The sequence below is a fragment of the Fundulus heteroclitus genome, chromosome 1 (genome assembly GCF_011125445.2).
Source record: "Fundulus heteroclitus isolate FHET01 chromosome 1, MU-UCD_Fhet_4.1, whole genome shotgun sequence".
NCBI classification, from domain to species: Eukaryota; Metazoa; Chordata; class Actinopteri; order Cyprinodontiformes; family Fundulidae; genus Fundulus; species Fundulus heteroclitus.
Genome location: NC_046361.1, coordinates 34,249,615 through 34,268,069, shown reverse-complemented (window position 1 = coordinate 34,268,069; position 18,455 = coordinate 34,249,615). Strand labels below are relative to the sequence as shown.

The 18,455-nt window shown below is 42.4% G+C and overlaps 1 protein-coding gene across 19 annotated transcripts in view; it reads left to right on the top strand.

The window, feature by feature from the left end:
* The window catches only part of hspg2 (heparan sulfate proteoglycan 2), a 165,131-nt gene that overhangs the window by 59,714 nt on the left and 86,962 nt on the right, over window positions 1-18,455 (top strand). For 17 of the 19 annotated variants that reach the window (XM_021323026.2, XM_021323024.2, XM_036141530.1 and 14 more), the window contains 20 exons: window positions 5,306-5,415; window positions 5,527-5,585; window positions 5,774-5,946; window positions 6,032-6,070; window positions 8,884-9,009; window positions 9,137-9,334; window positions 9,505-9,624; window positions 9,750-9,881; window positions 11,214-11,358; window positions 11,864-12,021; window positions 12,113-12,253; window positions 12,850-13,013; window positions 13,098-13,277; window positions 13,367-13,563; window positions 13,893-14,040; window positions 15,575-15,702; window positions 15,932-16,018; window positions 16,230-16,288; window positions 16,518-16,579; window positions 16,675-16,815. In XM_021323026.2, the coding sequence (XP_021178701.2) occupies window positions 5,306-5,415; window positions 5,527-5,585; window positions 5,774-5,946; window positions 6,032-6,070; window positions 8,884-9,009; window positions 9,137-9,334; window positions 9,505-9,624; window positions 9,750-9,881; window positions 11,214-11,358; window positions 11,864-12,021; window positions 12,113-12,253; window positions 12,850-13,013; window positions 13,098-13,277; window positions 13,367-13,563; window positions 13,893-14,040; window positions 15,575-15,702; window positions 15,932-16,018; window positions 16,230-16,288; window positions 16,518-16,579; window positions 16,675-16,815 (2,567 nt within the window). The remainder of the gene's footprint in view (window positions 1-5,305; window positions 5,416-5,526; window positions 5,586-5,773; window positions 5,947-6,031; window positions 6,071-8,883; window positions 9,010-9,136; window positions 9,335-9,504; window positions 9,625-9,749; window positions 9,882-11,213; window positions 11,359-11,863; window positions 12,022-12,112; window positions 12,254-12,849; window positions 13,014-13,097; window positions 13,278-13,366; window positions 13,564-13,892; window positions 14,041-15,574; window positions 15,703-15,931; window positions 16,019-16,229; window positions 16,289-16,517; window positions 16,580-16,674; window positions 16,816-18,455) is intronic. The other 2 variants (XM_036141533.1, XM_036141556.1) reach the window with 2 other exon arrangements.

Below are 18,455 nucleotides of genomic sequence, written 5' to 3'. Positions count from 1 at the left end.
TTAACAGGTTCAAATGTTCAATGTAGTAAATAAACTGGTCTACCACTTCTTGCTTCCTCTTTAAAATGTTTCACTGTTGCTGTGGGTCCTAGCTTTGGGGTTAAAGGTCAAGCCCCGTGTGGTTGAGCTTTAAAGGCCAAACTCGGCTTGCTACTCAATCATTTCTTTGTCTTCTGCTTAGGCCTCTGTGTGTTGAGAGGGGGGGGGGGGTCCCTTTCCACAATGCTTCCACAGTTCTACTGAACAACTTTAATAGCTAAATCAGTTCATGACTAAAAAGTGTCCAATGCTATTTTTTCATACTTTTTTTCTTCTCTCTTATTCCCACTCATTGCGTCTTCAAACTGGCAGTTTCATCACCTTTTAATGGTGCTGGGGCTCGGCGAGGGGATTTCTCTGCTAAAAACAGAGGGTTGCACATAAGAGAATGAGTCTTGGAATGAAAGCGCCGCTCATTAGCTGCGGGGCACATCCGGGCGCGCCAATCAAAGGAACCCAATCACGCTCGGCAGTCTGCGGCGGTAGGCTCAGAGAGAGTGGGAGCTATGAACCGCTGTTGACCGGGCAGCAAGTACCCACCCAAGTGATTAGATTATATGCGGGTCAAATAAAATGCTTTCATGAGTAACTTTGATGTTGCCCGTCTTGCAGCACAACATTCAGGGCGACCTATTGTTTCTGTAAATCTAAGAGTTGCAGCCTGGGGCGCAGACACTCCAGGCTGTGCTAAAACTCACAGCTCTGTTGATGCATGTTCTCCTCAGCGTATTTTCATAGGCAATGCGCCGTTTACTTTGTCATAAATGAGGCTTTTGTTCTCCTGAAATGAGGTGTCTTGGAAAGGAAATGCTGTGTGGGAAGAAACTAGGACCTGGTAATGTTCTGTGATGATACACTCTGACTCTAAGGCACACAATCTCTTTAATTAAAATGCTCACCATAAACACGGTTATTTCCAGGTAGATCTGCAACAAAGTGCATATAAATACAATTTTTTTTTTTTTTTTTATGTAAAGGATTTGGTGTGCGCCACAAATATAATTAGAAAATTCAGTCAACAGCTGTCACATTAGGTATCCCATTCTTTTTTCCAAAACAATTTAGTGGGAAAGGGTTCTCTATTTCAAATGTGGCATTTGCATTTGGGTTCCACCCAAGGATCACTCAGTAGATGTTAAATGAGCCATTTGTGCGCCGAACAAAACAAAACAAATCAACAACCGAAACATTAGGAGTAGCCTAATTATCATTTTTCATTAAGAGAAAAAAAAGAGATTTAAAAGATGGGAAGCATCAGACATCTTTGCTCAATGACAGTACAGGCCTTTTAGTGAAAGAACTCATCATTTAGTGCATCACAACTGAGTACCTTATGGTTTTTAAAAAAAAATACAAAGTAAAGGAACAACTAAACACACGAAAGCACTTAGGAAATACAGATGTCAGCCAAAACTAAACTCACAGTTAAAAGAATCATGACAAATGTTCGTTGATTTAGTGTTGCGTTTAAAATTCAGATAAAAATTCAGATTAAGATTAGGCACATGAGCATTGCTTCATAAAAGGACATAATCTTCTATTACCTTAATTTTCTGTTGGATTCAGAACTACTACCTCTATATTAGGGAACCTCTCTCACTTTTTTTCATGGTTAAAGCGTCCGTCCATCCGTAGCTCAACAAGGATTGGGAACAATGTTCTGCTGTCAGTAATTATTAACAATTATAAGTAATAATTGATTATTAACAAAATTATGAATACAGTAAGAATATTTAGTGTAAGGTATCGTTCCTTAAATTACAGCCCAAGGAGGTAAAAATTATAGAACAATAATTGAAGGAGTGAATTTGTGCTCTGGCGCTCTCACAAACACTGCGCACTTACACCAAATAAACACAAACTACTTTTCTCCAATACCTGATAATTTATAAACACAGTTTAACGTTACTGTCAAAGTGTGTGAGTCAATAAACTCTATGACTAGGCTAGCAATGGTTCAACTGCACTACACAGAAAATCGGAAGGATTAAAAGATAAAATAAGAAATTTCGTTTTTGTCACACAATGGGAAAGTTCAGGCGTGACAGTGGCAAAAACAGTTTCGCACTAAATCAGTAATAGAAAAACCAGCTAATCTAAAGTTAGTCCTAAAGCAACAGAGAATGAATTTACCAGACAGGAAAAAACAATTCATGTATTTAAGTTAAACAGAGGAAAAACAGGAGCTGATTTACACAACGGTGTGATAGAAATATGTAATATGCATGCTTGTACAAGCAAAACCCAGCATAGCATAAAATGTGTGCAAATAAACATCCGCATCTGAGAGACGGTGTCAACGAGTCATGGTAAGATCAGAACCCGTGCAACCACCAGTATGTTGTAAACATTGAGCTTGTTGTGAGCAGCAGAGATTATAAAGTTTAACAATTCCGAGCATTAACTGAGATACTAACTAACAACAGTAAAATAATAGAAAATAATAATAATGACAATGCAGCAATGTCCCAGTTCAGCATGAATACGTTGGTGTGAAAACAAGGAAGTTAGCTTAGAGGCTAACAAAGAAAACCAATGTACAATTGTGTGTGTGTTTGCATGTTTGGCTAGGCTAACTAGCAAGCATGCTAGCAGGCTAAGCAAGCTGAGGATACACCACGCAAATCTTTATTTTTTTATTTTTTAGGTTTTTACGGCACTAGTGGCATGTTTTTTGTACAGTAGGCTGACAGGAAAGGGGGTATGAGAGAAGGGGAGAGACATGCGGCAAAGGACGATAGGTCGGAGTTTAACCTGCGTCAGCCACGTCGAGGACTTAGGCCTCCATACATGGGTTGTGTGCGCTAACCACTGCACCACCGCACCACCAAAGCACGCCCACCACGCAAATTTAAATAAAGACAGTGACTGCTAACAGCAGGGCAGACCAGTCAAAGCAGGCACAATCTTATGAGGCTGACTTTTCAAAAAGGCCAGGTGTGGGGAATACTTTTGTTAGGTACTGTACCTTTTAAGTGCCTATAAGCTGGTGGTTTGTTGCACACCTACCAGCTTCAATACACATACGTACTTCCTCTAAAAAAATGCAATTACTGGATCAATCTCGTTCTCTAAAATACTGCTAATTTGCTAACTGAATTACTAAAAGGCATGTATAAACCCTGAATAAAGCTGTTATGGAAGATATTTTAAAACGGTGAATAAAAGTCTCACTCCTCTAAAGACAAGATGTAAGCAAAGAGGTGATGTAACCCTTAACAATGAACTGTGTAACATCTATAAAAAGTTCTGTAAGTGCACTGATTGGTCAGAGGAAACGAACATCGGCCCACTTCAGACGCATGGGGAGAAAGACGGTGTCAAAGTATGAAAATATCGAAAGAACACAAAATGCTCTGTAAAAAACATAGAAGCAATGAAGGGGCTCACAGTTTCATGACATCCGGTGGCAGTGGGTCAATAGTCATAAATGGTGATTGACGATGCGACAAAAGACAGATGCGTTCGAAAGAACTGGAAAGCTACGGAGATGTACATGTGACCCGCTCAGATTTTGCAGCCATGCTTTAGAAGCCATTACGTTCTGCCCGGGCAACACAGCTGTTGAAATAAAGGAGTGTAATATAACGCTTGTAGCTGATATAAATGTGCTTTTGATTATCTCCAGACAAATCTCAATTGATAAAACAGAAATGCATGTAAGGAGAAAGCCATTGCTTGCTGTCGTCAATGGCTTGCAGGCCTGGTAATGAATGTTGGGTTGTTTATGCATCTTTTCCGTTAATGTCCACACAGATTATTTCTGTTTGTGACAAAATGCCCAGCAGACTCCTTCTCAAAAAACGCTTGGCTGGCCAAGTTGCATCTTTCTCCAAAAAAAAAAAAAAAACACAGCCCAGCTATCGCCCTGCTCATCTCCCCACTGTCAGTCTGAATTCAGAGCCTAGCAGACCGGTCCCAACAGAACGTTGGTAGTCAAGAACGAGACGTCCTGCGGGCCCTTGCCTGTGTTAAATTTCACAGACTTGGCCTGTGACATTGGAATTATAATGGTACAGCTGACATTTCAGCTTATAATGAGTTACACATACAATAAATCAATATACATTATAGGAGAGGTCTGTAGGCTTGCCTGTAAGGAGAGTGAAAAAAACGTGATTAGCTGAAGACTGTGATGAAAAGATCGTCGGGTCAACACAACTTTGGAAACAGTTAATCCTTTAGAATGCCAGGCTACATTAATTTGTTCCCTATGGGGTCATAAAAGCCAACTGCGACTGCTTGTTTTGCCTTGAGTTCAGAGAAACTTGCCAAAGCTTTCACGCCCGTTAAACCTTTTCACATTTTGTCATGCTGGAACTACAAACTTCAATGTGTTTAATTGGGAAAAGGATACGTGCATTTTTAGATTTTCCCGAAGCAAAAATCTGAAAACAGTCATTGTGTTCGACTCGGCTTATTTGGATATTACTAAATGAAGTTGACTTCACAATATCGTGCCGGGACCTGTCTATTCACTGAATTGATAAGAATGATTTAATAATTCAGGGCATATAAATCGATGTTTTGCTCCTTTTAACTTGAGGAATTGGACAGACCAATGTGAATTACACAAAAAAAAAAACACAACTTCATCTGCCGTGCAATTCTGCCTGAAACACAGGTAGCCGTCTGCAATGTCAGAGTTCAGAGTGCTTTATGTTACACCGGCTGACCTATTTGTTTAATCACCCAGCCGTTCCAGCTAATAAAAAGCCACAGAGGGGAATGGGTATAATCCCTGCTGCATTCCCCCCGCAGTGCTCCCTCACCTTCCTGCCTCATATGTTTGACTTGGTAGATGTGAAGGGAATGCTGAGGCCCTCTTCCAGAGTCATTCACAGAGGATTTACTTCTTCCTCAGCAGCCGCTCGCACAGCGGTGATATTGACTTGAAGTCCTCCTCTCCACCCAACAGAGTTGCTGCGGGCCTGTTTTTGTTTCCTTGGCCATAGAAGATACATGTATACAAGAGGATCCATGTATAGTGCGCCATGGGAAGCAGAATGTACCTCGTGTGTTCACTAAATAAACCCGGTCATTACTGAGATGTAGAAATGGATGCCGCAGTTTGTGGGCGAGAGTTTAAGCAATCGTCGTGCTTCTGAGTTTTAACATTTTTAAAATATTTAGCCAAAGGGAAATGGATGGCAGACATTATGATATCACTTGATGATAATGTGTGAACCAGTTGTGGGCCTGCGGTCCTGTTTTGTTATTGCGTGGTTTAGCTGACAGCTTCCTCTCCCCACCTCTCAATCTCCAGTTTTTTACCGCGCTCTTGTCAACTTCACCGACTCCGTGACGTACAGCCCTGCACTTGAGGACATCCTTTCTCCCGAGTTTCAGGAGATTTCGGAGGCAGTTGTAGACACGGTATGTCTTTGCAATCACCTCAGGAGGCTCATGCTTCATGTTACCCAATCTGCCGATTTAAAGATGTGTCGCTTCTCCTAATCACAACTGAGTTTTGTTTTCCCTCCACAGCTACAATCGGAGTATGACAAGATTCCTGGTATCCAGGCGGTCACTGTGGTCCTCATTAAGTAAGAAGAACAGACCTTGTTTGCCCTGTTCTAGCTAGGTTGTTTTCTTTTATAAATGCACAAAAGGGCCATAAAGGTGGTCTGTGGTCATTCATTTTTTGGCAGTTTAGGAGTAAATGCAAAATTAAGGTCCTTCCTGTGTTGTCATAAAGCGTGTTAGCTCATCAGATCTTTCTTATTCTCTGCAGAAAAATGATAAGAGAGTCTGGAGTTGATGTCTTTGTGGAGCTTGACGTGGGCACTGTAAACAACAACAATGAAAACCAGATCCGCAACGTCCTCTACAACGTGGTGAAGGAGGGAACCATTGCTTCCTACGTTACGTCAGTCCAGGGTTTTCAATTCAGACAGCTCGGGAAAGGTAAGACAACAACACCGTCCTGTTTTAGCAAGTTAAGATCTACCGGAACATTAGGCAGTTGCTTCAACGTTTGCCTTTTTTCTAGTTGAAATTCTGCCTTCAGTGGACCCTATAGCAGTACCAGGTTTGTACTGTACCATGCCTCCTGCATGGTGACAAAGCTGATTGTGCTGTAGAACCCATAGAATGACTGCAACGCGTTTATTGTGCTGATATTTCATGATGACCGTTACGTTGAGCTGTACATGCAGTCTGGGGAATGTTTTGCATGAAAGCACCGACATAGAGTTTTGGCTGCAATCCCTGAGATTCAGTGGTGCACAGAGAACATAAAGGACCTTTGCATGGCATGAGTGTGATGAAAGATGCTACTGTTCTCTGCAACATGAAGCAGCATTTGATATCTGCAAGTTCCCCTGGGTGGGAAATTAGGCATGATACCTGATGCGTTTTAACTGGAACATGTTACCAGTTGGATGAGTGGATTTGCTGTAGAGCCATTTTCACACATAGACTTTGGAGACGGTCCAGAGGTAGGGTAGAAAAAGGTCCGAATGAGCTCTATTTAAAACGTTTTTCTCCTAAAAATGACTAAACATGAGTACCAGGCTATGACTCCTTTAAGCTTTAAACTCATTTACAATCGTGTTCCATACATTAGATTATGAGTACCTTTTAAAACAAACAAACCAAAAAGATTTCTAAATGGTGTTTTCATTTGCTGTAAGCAGTAATCATCATAATTCATAAAAAATAAAGGCTTAAAGTAATCAGTCTGTGAATTTAGTTTGTGAAGTAACTTAAGTTGTAAATAGTATCCAAATTTATTGAGTATGACTTTACCTCAGATATAATCGGAACCATTTGTCTTTTACAATATAAACTTTGTCTTGTAAAAGACAAACGTTCTGATCCTCATCCAGTAATAGAGAAGTCACTTCAATGGAAGAATAAATAAATGCAATTGAATGAATGAATAATACATCATATTGTAAAGATGCATATCTAGTTATACACAATTTCATTTTTATACTTGCTATGAAATTCAGCTGATCTTGTTATGCTAGTTGTTAAAAGTTGTATTATCTAAGGAAGCATGGCTGACTGTACTGAGTTGTTGCTCTTGTAGTAATCCGTCATTCTAAGCAAACATTTGGTGACAGTGGGCAGGAACAACTCCTTTTTTGGCGAAATGTAACTTTCAGCAAAACCAGGTTCAGTGTGAGAGCAATCTGCCGCAAACAGGTCCGAGTTGAAAGGCAGCAACAGCTTTCCAGGAAATGGACACATCCATCTTCTATGAAAAAAAGTGAGAGACAACAAAGTTCCCGGCACCAATAATTGAATATGAAGGCAGAGTAGCTGGAGAAAATAGTTTCCACCAGTGCCATAAGCTGAACAAATGAACTGATTACATTGAGCTGCCAATTAGCTGTCAGCCTCTAAGCGGGTCCACTGAGTGGGGAATATGATTTAGAAACATAGGACAGGTTGGTGATGAACCACAGGCTGAGATCTAGGACTAGGTATCCTACAAACTGCCAGCCTTAGCAGAACTCCCCACAGATACTTGTTTTATATCATCAAAAGTTTGCATCTAGTTCATACATTGCTAAGGAAGGTTGACAATTAACAAATATGGAGGCGTAAGTATGGGATCTGTTGCTATCAGATAAGATTAAAATACTCCTTTACTGTCCCACGATGTTCAGGCGTGACAGCGGTAAAGATACAGGCAGAATTACACACAGTTCATAATAGTGAAAAAGCTAATCTTATCTACAGTTTATTCTAAAGAAACAGCAAGATTAAAAGTAAGAAGTAAATGTCGGAGCAAATATTATTGATAATATAGCATACTCAGGTAAAAAAAAGATGAAATATTCAAGTTAAACAGTGGAAAAACTCTAGCCTAGTTAAAGAGTTTGAGATAATATGCAATATGCATGATAGTATAGCGGCATCTCCAAGTAGCTAAGAGTTGCACAAGTGTACCTTAGCATCTGGGAGACAGTGTAAACGATACATGATCAGATCAAAACTTGGACAACTATAAGCATGTTGTAAACAGTTATAAAGTCTGACAGCAGCTGGGAGGAAAGACCTGTAGAAGCGCTCCTTTGAGCATCTGGGATGCAACGATCTGTCACTGAAAATGCTTTCCAGCTCGGCAACAGCTCCATGCTTGGGGTGGGAAACATTGTCCCATCAATTGTTATTTTTCCTACAGCCGTTCTGTCTCCCACCTCCTGCTCCAGGTCCAGCTGCTTCCTCTCAGCTACAGATAAACCGCTGGTATTCTGTGTATACGCACTTAGAGGGATGTGTAATTTTGCGACACATGAGCCAGCAGAAATGAAATATCAACCCAGAACCCTTTTTACTCTTTTAATGCGTTTAAAACTGCCCGTGTTTCAAACTTTCACCAGGTGCTGTTCTTGTGTGAAAATGGCCTATATGTATCTTGGTAGGCATGTTCATTGAGATTATTGGGGTTATTCGGAATAGTCTGTGTGTGTTGTCTATCTTATAGCCTGCCCTGTAAAGTTTGTCTACTTTCCAATCCTGCCTTTACAAGCTGGCCAGTCTGTATGCTTCTGTCAGATCCAAGGATTTTAGTTGGCGTGTACTCTTGTATGCCTTTCCTAGTTAAGTTTGTGTGTCTGGTCTTATGAGGTTTGTCTTTCTAGTCTACCCATTGTGTTCTTATCAGTTTGTCTTTCTTCGTTTAGTTTTGCCTGTCCATTGTGCGCACACAGAACAATGTTTCCTGGATGGAAATAATTTATTTCTAAGCCGTGGATGAGTTGCTCCATCGAGTCTCCCAGTGTGTCATCTGTCCTGCGACGTGACGCTATCATAGCCTGTCGACCCTTTGCCCTGCATGTCTCTGATCCTTGGTTGTACCCCCTGCTTCCTCTTTTGCATTCCTCCTAGTAACGACCGTTACAAGGCAATGCATGGCCGACGAGTTCAGGTGTGGCGATGGAACGTGCATCCTCATGGAGTACGTGTGTGACAACAGACCCGACTGCAGAGACCTGAGTGATGAGAACAATTGTGGTAACGGCCTTTTTGTTTGATTGGTTGAGCTTTGTCTCTTGGCTACTTTGATGTGCCTCACCTTCAGTCACTGACAAGTACCTCACCTTCATACATTTTCAGAGTTTAATTGATAATCTGTTCTTAGATATGATGAAGTCCACCCCCCTGGTCTTCACGACCCCTGCTGCGGTCACTCCCTCTCCAATTGGCCCCCGGCCCCCTGTCCCACCTGTTCGATGCAGAGCAGATCAAGCCAAATGCCAGAGCGGGGAGTGTATTTCTCGAATCTTTCTCTGTGACGGACAGCGGGACTGCCAGGACGGAAGTGATGAACTGGAATGTGGTAAGTCGGCTAGTCTTACACACGATGAATATAGAAGTAATACGTAAAACGTTATTTCTTTAGCACCCTTCACAGGCGTGTAAATAACAAAGTGCTTCACAAGGGCGAAGCAATTAAAAGACGAAACACAGATGTACTTAAAGGCTCCCCGATTTACCAAACTGTCTCAGGCACCCCGTCGCCCTGTGAGCCCAATGAATTCAAGTGTAGGAACGGCCGCTGTGCCCTGAAGCTGTGGCGTTGTGACGGAGACAACGACTGCGAGGATAACTCCGATGAGATCGACTGCCGTGAGTCGTCCTTTAAATATTGTGCTATTTAAGTTTGTTGCCAGAAAGGTGACTTTTGTATTCAGCAGGCTAGAAACATTTAGCGACCAGAAAGTTAACATATATCCATCTTCCCATCACCTCAGCCACCAAGGCTCCCAACGACAGATGCAATCCTGAGCAGTTTGAGTGCCGGAGTGATGGCGCTTGCATCCCGGCTAGTTACCAGTGTGATGAGGAGCCAGACTGTTCCGACCGCTCCGATGAGTTCGGCTGCAGTAAGTTGTCGTCGACCAGATGGGCTCATCTCTATGCATCCGTCCGCTGTAATCTTTACTTTTGTTCGTGCACATTTTGTTTTTATCTGCAAGTGTCCAAAACTCCATTTAGCTATGCAACTAATTTGTTGATAAAGCAGAGTCTTCTTGCATGATTCAACTTTCTTTGGGTTTTTAACCAGTCCAGAATTGCCCATCTGCTGCAGACATGCCTGACAGCTTATACATGCCACTGAAAATGTTTTCACAAATTGTCACATTGCAACCAAAAACTGTAGTTTCTCAGACGTGAAGTAGCATATCAATGTGAAGTGGAAGAAAAATAATCATCGGGGCCATTTGATGGTTAGCCTGTATTCAGTTCCAACTATAAAATATAGAAATAAATAGAGACTTATTCCGTATATATAGAAATGTATTACAAATAAAGCATTATATTACACAAACATTAAAAGTATAAAACCCAGAAGTGAAAACTCAGGAAAAAAAACATATGGACCATGACACCTATCCTCACAGCATGGCTGCTGCCACCGCCACGGTTCGCCGTGGGCATGGAGGGTCCAGGTTATCTATAGCTGCGAATGTAATCCACATGGTTCAGTTTTCAACTCATCTGACCTGAGCATATGTTTGCTGTGTCCTGTATATGGCTTGCAGCAAACTTTGAATGGGACTTCCACTCTTGCATAAACGTGAGATTTGAGTAGTACATGACTAATAGTCATCATGACAACAGATTCTCCCAGCTGAGCGGTGGGTTTCTGCAGCTCCTCCAAAGTTCCCATGGAGTTCTTCACTGTTTGTCTAATCAGCCTCCTCGCCCAGCCTGTCGGTTTATGAAGATGTCTCTGTGTTGCTGGGTTTTAAGTCGTTTACCGCTCTTTTTAGACGATGGACTGAACACATGCGAAAGCTCGATGCTGCTGAGCCTCGTAGGCTTTCACAGAGCACCCTTAGTTGTACTCAGATTGAATAAACATACGGGCAGCCTGTGCTCTGAATTTAATTTGGGGGTATCAAAGTAAAGGGGGAGGAATACAATTAAAAAACATAAATTTTAATATTTTATAAACAAATGACAACCATGTATCCCTTTCCTTTCGTCCACTATTAATATGTTGTTTTGTGTTGATCAGGCACATAAATATGTGATATAATACATTTAGGTTTGTGGTTAATGCGGGACATAACGTATGTAGAGCCGTGATTTTTACGCTTTTGTAAGGCGTCGTGCGTCACTGGGTTCCCAAACTCCAGTCATGTGTCAGGCTCTTCTGTTCGGGTCTGTGTTCTGTGGCTGAACTGCTGTGTGCTGCTTGCACTTTACAGCCCCGCCTTCTGTGGTGAGCCCGCCAGAGGAGTCCATTGAGGCGGCGCGGGGGTCCACTGTGACGTTCACCTGTCAGGCTGTTGGCGTTCCAACACCCATCATCAACTGGAGGCTCAACTGGGGGCATATCCCCGACAGCAGCAGGTTAGGCTTCTTTAGACTCTCCACGTCTGTAAACTGTAATTGTCATACCGCTAATTAAAGCCAACAAAAAAAACGCTATTTCTAAGGGACTGTTTTTATTTATGCAACCGGCACGTTGCCCTGTAACCAATAAGACACCTTGTTTTTTTTCTACCAGCAGTAAACTGCAATTATTTCTTGTTTTTTTCCCCTGTTCTTGGCTTTCGCGGTGAAGGCCCTCCTACTTTTAAGTTTCAGGGCTCACTTAATGTTTCAATGCCTGTGATTTTAATTAGTGAGAAAATTGCTGTGCGCTCCAACTCCGAACGCTGCGGTTGCAAGCTGTTGGCTTCCACAGCGCCCTGCTGTGTCTGTGGTTAGATAACTGCAGAAGAATGAGTGTGCTAGATGTTTGTCCAGCACACTCGGTGGCAAACTGGAGCGTATACCTCCTGTTATGCTCTGCTGACGTACCGCGAGAGTTTGCGATTGGGGAAAGTATCCGCTTGTGCTCTTCGTCCCCAAGGTTTATCATGACCAGGGAGAACGGCCGCGGCACCCTTACCATTCGCGACGTGAGAGAGGAGGACCAGGGGGCGTACACCTGCGAGGCCATCAACGCCAAAGGCCTGGTGTTTGGGATCCCGGATGGAGTTTTGACTCTCATATCAAATCCGAACCCAGGTACAGAAAAACAACCTTCAAACGAGGGTCACAGCAAAACGTTTCGACGGAAAATCTTTCTGCAAACAAAGTCCTGTCCTGTTTATTTCAGGAAATTGTCCTGATGGTCACTTCAGCGTGGATAACCGCTGCATCTCCTGCTTCTGCGCTGGACTCTCGACGAACTGCAAGAGAACCGGACGCTACCGCAATCAGATCAGCCTGCGCTTCACAGAGGAAGAGAATTTCAAAGGTGAATCATTTATAAACAAATTTCCAAGATATTTTCACACTTTTAACCTTTCCAAGAGCATGGAAACATCCAAAACTTGCAGGACCTAAGTGTGCCACGCCTCTAAACTCCTCTGTTGCAGCTTTGGCTTTATGTTTAGGACCGTTGTCCTTCTATATGGTGAACCTCTGGCCTAGTCTCAAATCTTTTAGAGCCTTTATCAAGTTTTCTTTTAAGATGGTCCTATTGACTAGCTTCACCTTCCCCTATATGTTTGCTTTCTGCCTGTGGAAAACTGAAAAGCAGACTACCTGCACCTTTCATTAAAAAGTGGGTTTCTTATTTAAAAAATCCTGTATTATTTTTTTCCTTTCCTTCTGATGTAAAATCGTGTGGCACTTCATGTTGGTTCATGACCTACAATCCTGATAAAACAAATTAATTAAGTTTCTCTTTATAATACAATACATAATACAATACACAACGTGAAAAAACAAATACATGGGTGTGAATACTTTTGCAGGGCACTGTAGAGATACTGTCAGCTTAACTGCCCTGGTAAGGATGTTGTAGACTACACAATTAGATCGGATGTTGCATCTGACTTTTCCTTGCAGGAGTAAATGTCACCTACCCCTTCAGGCCAGACACTCCCCCGCTCTCCTCCACTCAGCTCCTCATTAACCCCGAGATGCAGGAGTTCCAGCTTGTTGACTTATCTCGCCGGTTCATTAACCTGGAATCCTACTGGACCTTACCTCGCCAGTTCCTTGGAAACAAAGTATGATATAAAAAGGAAAAGTTTAATTTTTGTTTTTAATGTAAATGCCACCACCGACTTTAATTTAATCCTATCCTCTGCTAGATCGATTCATACGGAGGATCCCTGAAATACAAGGTGCGGTACACACTTGCCCGCGGGCAGTCTGAGCCGGTGACGAGATCGGACGTGGTCCTGGTAGGGAACGGACGCAGGCTGGTGTACCGCCGAGGCAACGGCACCCCTCCCAACGCGGTCAACCAGAAAGAGATCATTTTCACTGAAGTAAGACCGAAGATCAACTACGAAAAACAAAAAGCAAGAAAAAGTGAACTCAACTTGAACGTGTTGATCCGTTGCTTAATGTTTGCCAGGACCGCTGGCAGCACGCCACCGGCCTCCCCGTCAGCCGCGAGGACCTGATGATGACGCTGGCCAACTTGGAGAGCATCGGGATCCGCACCATCTATGACAACCACATGGTCAGCGTGGCGCTCAGCGACGTCATCATGGATACCACCACTGTGGAGTTCAGCACTCTTGGGCATGCAAAGAATGTTGAAGAATGCAGGTAAGAGAGATTTAAACTGGACCCATAAAAGGGAAACAGATGAGAGTAAGTGTTCGTTCTCAGGTCTTCAGTGGACCTTAAAGATTGCTTCAAACTTCAATGCTGGGACAAATATTTTTGATTATAGATTATAACTTTGAAAGATGCCTTTTGATGAGTTTTTATTCATCGTTGCATCTTATTTGGCTGCTCCTGCCTCACATGTTTCTTCCTAACAACACTAAGCAGGTTCCCAGTTACTGATGTTGTAACTGGCCTCATCGCAGTTTGTCTCAGAGATTGGTTGGATTGTAGTCTTGGATGACGGTGCTTATGTTTCATACCTCCAGATGTCCTCCTGGATATACGGGCCTGTCTTGTGAATTGTGTTCCTCTGGTTTCGAGCGCGTCCCTGGTGGTCCCTACCTCGGTACCTGTGCCGGCTGTAACTGTAACGGACACGCAACAGCCTGCGACCCAATCAGTGGGCACTGTCTGGTAAGAGTTGACTTTGTAAGGCTGTGTTTTTACTCTGAAGTATGAAAGAAAAAGTGATGATATAGATTATTTTCTGATTGCTTTTGCTTCATTTTGTCTGCCTAAAACATACATACATGTTTCTTAGGATGTGTGTTTATATTGATCTGGCTAAAATTAATCAGACTTGACTCTACACTGGAAAAATTGAACTAAAAATAAGCAAAATCTTCTTACAATTAATGTATTTGTCCTTGATTTGAGCAAGTAAATAAGATTATCTGCCAAGTAAAATAAACTCATAGCATCAGACTGAAGCTATGGTAACACAACAATAGAACAATAACGCTTACATTTTTACAAGTATTCAATTCAATATTAAATTTACATACAAAAAAAGAACAATAATCTTTTAATTTGATCTCTGCTGAAACCATCGATTCAGATTTGATAGTATTAGTATAGTATAATATTCTCAATAAAACAAATATACAAATTTTAGATCAATGGCAAGTGGTTAAATTCAAGCATTTATGGGAAGCCCCTGCTGGTTCGGATTCCCTAAACAGTGGCTTAGTTCACTTTGCCTTGGGCCGGCTCTGCCTCCTGTATCTGCTCTGACAGATATTTGTGAAAGAATGGGTCGCTCTCAGGGTTTCGGTGGATTCCAGCATTGTACCTTTTAAAGATGCCACTAGAGCAAAAAAAAAAAAAAAAAGTGAAAGGTTCTCTCTACTAAATACTCATCAGTCAACTGTTCTGGTTATTAAAACAAAGTGAAAGTTATTCAGAACGGAAGTGGCACAGCCACCAAGTGCTTTCTGCAGAGTGAATAACTACAGACCTCTTATCTTCCTGTGGCCCTCAAACACGGCACAAATGGACACCAGAGTAGAGGATATGTGGTCTCTGGAGTGACAAACTATGCCTTTCTATCCAGCAAACAGTGGACCTGGCTGGGTTTGGCAGTTTCCAGGAGCAACAGCTCCTGCCTTGATGTGCCAAATATAAAGTTTGGTGCCGCGGGGATTAAGATGTGGAGCTTTCTTTTAAGAGGCGGACTCGGCCCCTTGGTTCTAGGGAAAGGAACTATTTATAGTTCTAGATACCAGGACATTTTTGGACTAAATAATCCTCCCACCTTTGTGAGAACAGTTTGGGGGATAACTTGTTCGTGTTCCAACATGACTGCACACCGGTGCACAGAGCAAGGTCCAGGAAGGCATGGAGGAGCCGGTTCAGTGTGGAAGAACTAGCTTGGCCTGAACACAACCAGATATAGCTGCGAGCCAGGCCTTCTCATCCAACATCAGTGTCCAATCTCAAAAATGTGGCTTCAGCGAGAATTGAGGAACATCTTCCATTAACACTCATAGATCTTGTGGAAAGCATTCCCTGAAGAATTGGCTAAAAAGGTGTGACACCCGGAAAAGCTAAAGGGGCAAAAGGCAGAAAAGGGAATACTTTTGGAGATATTGTTTCAGTCAAAGAGCTCATTTAGGATACTTTAAAAGGTGTTAGAACTGAACGCACTGTGCGTCTTCCTCCATCACAGAGTTGCCAACACAACACAGAGGGCCCCCAGTGTGGCAGGTGTCGCTCGGGCTACTTTGGCGATCCGACCCGAGGTCGCCCTGACGACTGCAAGCCCTGCCCGTGCCCGTACACCGAAACGTCCCGGCGGTAAGCCGAAAACACCCAACAACACTGCACACGTTCACGTAACCCCAGCGATGATATAACCAAAGTCGCCTCAGATGCATAGACCTGCATTGACACTACAATGCACCACACGGATTTTAACAACAAGCTGTGTGCACTTCATCATTTCAATCCCCAGGAAGTCAAACTCAATCACATTGTCTCTCCGCTGTTAATTCTCCATGTCTGGGCCTCTCAATGCGCCATATAGGTTTTCCGACACCTGCTTCCTGAACATTGACCAGCAGCCCACATGCGACGCCTGCAGGCCCGGATACACAGGAAGACGCTGTGAAAAGTGAGGAAACTAATATCGTTAACTGTATTGTACAGTTGAGACTCGGTCAGAGAACAAAGGAACTTCTGCAAGACTTTTAAATGATGAACACATGTTCATATAAACGAGTTTAAGTTTTAAAGACGTGTCATTAATAAAGTCATTCTAAGTGAACACTGTTTTTTTTTTTTTTAAAACGTTGGGTTTAACTTCTTTGCTTTGTTAATTTTAGGTGTGCTCCTGGTTACCAGGGTAACCCCCTGCAGCCTAATGGAAAATGCGTTCCAAGCGGTGAGTCTAATTTCAGTGTCCAGATGACAGACATGAGTGAACGAACAGAAGCTGCACAGGGAGTTGCTTCAGGAATATAACAGCGAGGAGCTCCTGAGTCTGTGCAATGATTGCCAGGGTTGTGTTACAGCAGTATTTAGTCATTGCTCAGGTATGCGGCGTAGGGAGAGCACTCCCAGGTGCAGCGCAACGTGCACATCATCTGCTTTCCAATGCCCTCTCCCTGCAGAAAGCTCCAGTTGTGATAACAGAGGAACCACCAGCTCCAGCAGCAGGCCATGCAGCTGCAAGGTATCGCAGTTTGTCTTAAAGGGAACGACAGGCATGCCATGCAGATGGATTCCATATGTGCAAGTCCTTGCTTTGTTTTTGTGTGTACTTCGCAGAACAACGTGGCAGGCGATCTGTGCGACGAGTGCAAGGCGGGGTTCTTCCACCTATCAGAGGCCAACCCTGACGGCTGTTTACGCTGTTTCTGCATGGGGGTGTCCTCACAGTGTGCCAGCTCCTCTTGGAGTAGAGATCAGGTGAACCGCGTGGCCGTGGATGACAAAAGTAGAGGAGAATATTAGTCAACTTTCTTTGATTCTTCTTTTTTTCTTTCAACTGATCTGGTCAGAAGTTTACATACATTCACGGGTGTGAACATCATGTTTTCCCTTTGTCCTGGCTGAAGAACAATAAAGTAATTAACAATGATTTAAAAAAAAACAAACAGTTTATATCGATTGTGGATTTTTTTTCAATCTACACAGGACCAAAGTTGTTCACACAAAGTAAAAAAAAAAAGATAATAAACACACTCAACCCCAGTAAAACATGGTTAATCGTAATTATGCAACTTAACCACACATTTGGATAGTCATGAACTGCCTTCTGGCATAATTCTGGCTGAATATTTGAGCAGTTGGTATATTATTCAAAATTTGTATATTTTTGGTGCATACCTGACGTTTAGGCTTTGAGGGCAAATTTTCAATAGGCTCGGCTTTGGATCTCTAGACTTCTCCAACTATATTTTCTGTCATTGAGATTGAAATGCTCAAACTTTGTCCTGTAAGACTTTTTTTTTTTTTTTAAGACATTTGGCTTGTCCAAGTGAGCAGCTGCCAGTTGTGATTGAGTTTTAATGTGTGAATTTTAGACCGTTGGCTTTTGTCTTGGTTGCCAACCTCTCAGCTTGTGGAGATGTGCAACTTGCTTCATTGTGGACAGCGATATTGTTGTACCAGGAATTTCCAGGTCATGGGAGACTTTTCAAGGGCTGTTCCCTGAACATCAAGACCTTTGCAAAGTGGCAACGCAACACCCACTTACTCACATATGATTGAACTGTTCATTTTGTTTTCAACGTGTATTCCTATATACTTCTTAGATCTTCTAGACCAAGTTCCTCAGCTTTTCCTTTTGATTTTAGACCCATTCGGTCCTGTGATTGCTATCATATAATTAATTCTTATGCTGGCAAAGAGATGCTACCAGCAGTAGTCTAAAAAGATATAGGTCTTTGGTTATTAAGTCTTAAGACATCCTACCCCCAGCATTACCTGTTAAAATATTTAAGTCAATATATTTCACCTTTTGGGTCTGTTAATTCATGTAAATTAGAGAAATTCTCATAGGATCATACTTTCTGTGCCAATGTCTCATTTTTTATGTAACTGAAGTTGTAGGTTGTATAATAATTTAATCCTGCAAAATAACTGAAATTTGGATGAAGTAATCAACAAGTCCGTCACACACTGGAAGACCTGTTTCCATGTCCTCAGTAAAATTAATTTAATTTCTACAAAGTCACTGAGTGTGACAACCGAAACAGAAGCTCCTCCTTCCAAATCGCTCCCTTCAAACTCAAATAAGATTTGCAGATCTGGTGGAAAAACCAGAAGCCTTCTGGACAAAAGTGTTATGGTCTGATAACGATTGAGTCTAAAACACTGCACCAGCAATCAAGCATGGGGGTGGTGGCATTGTGCTAAGGGCATATTTTGCTTGTGGTGGTAGTGCCGTGTTGCAAAAATTAGGAGTGATGAAGAAGGGGGACTCCCACAAAATGGTTCAGCTTTACATCAAATCACCAGCTAGACGGCTAATACTTGACAGTAAGTAACTGTTCCAACTAGTCGATGATCCCAAACACAGATCAGAAGTGGTTTTAGAATGAAAT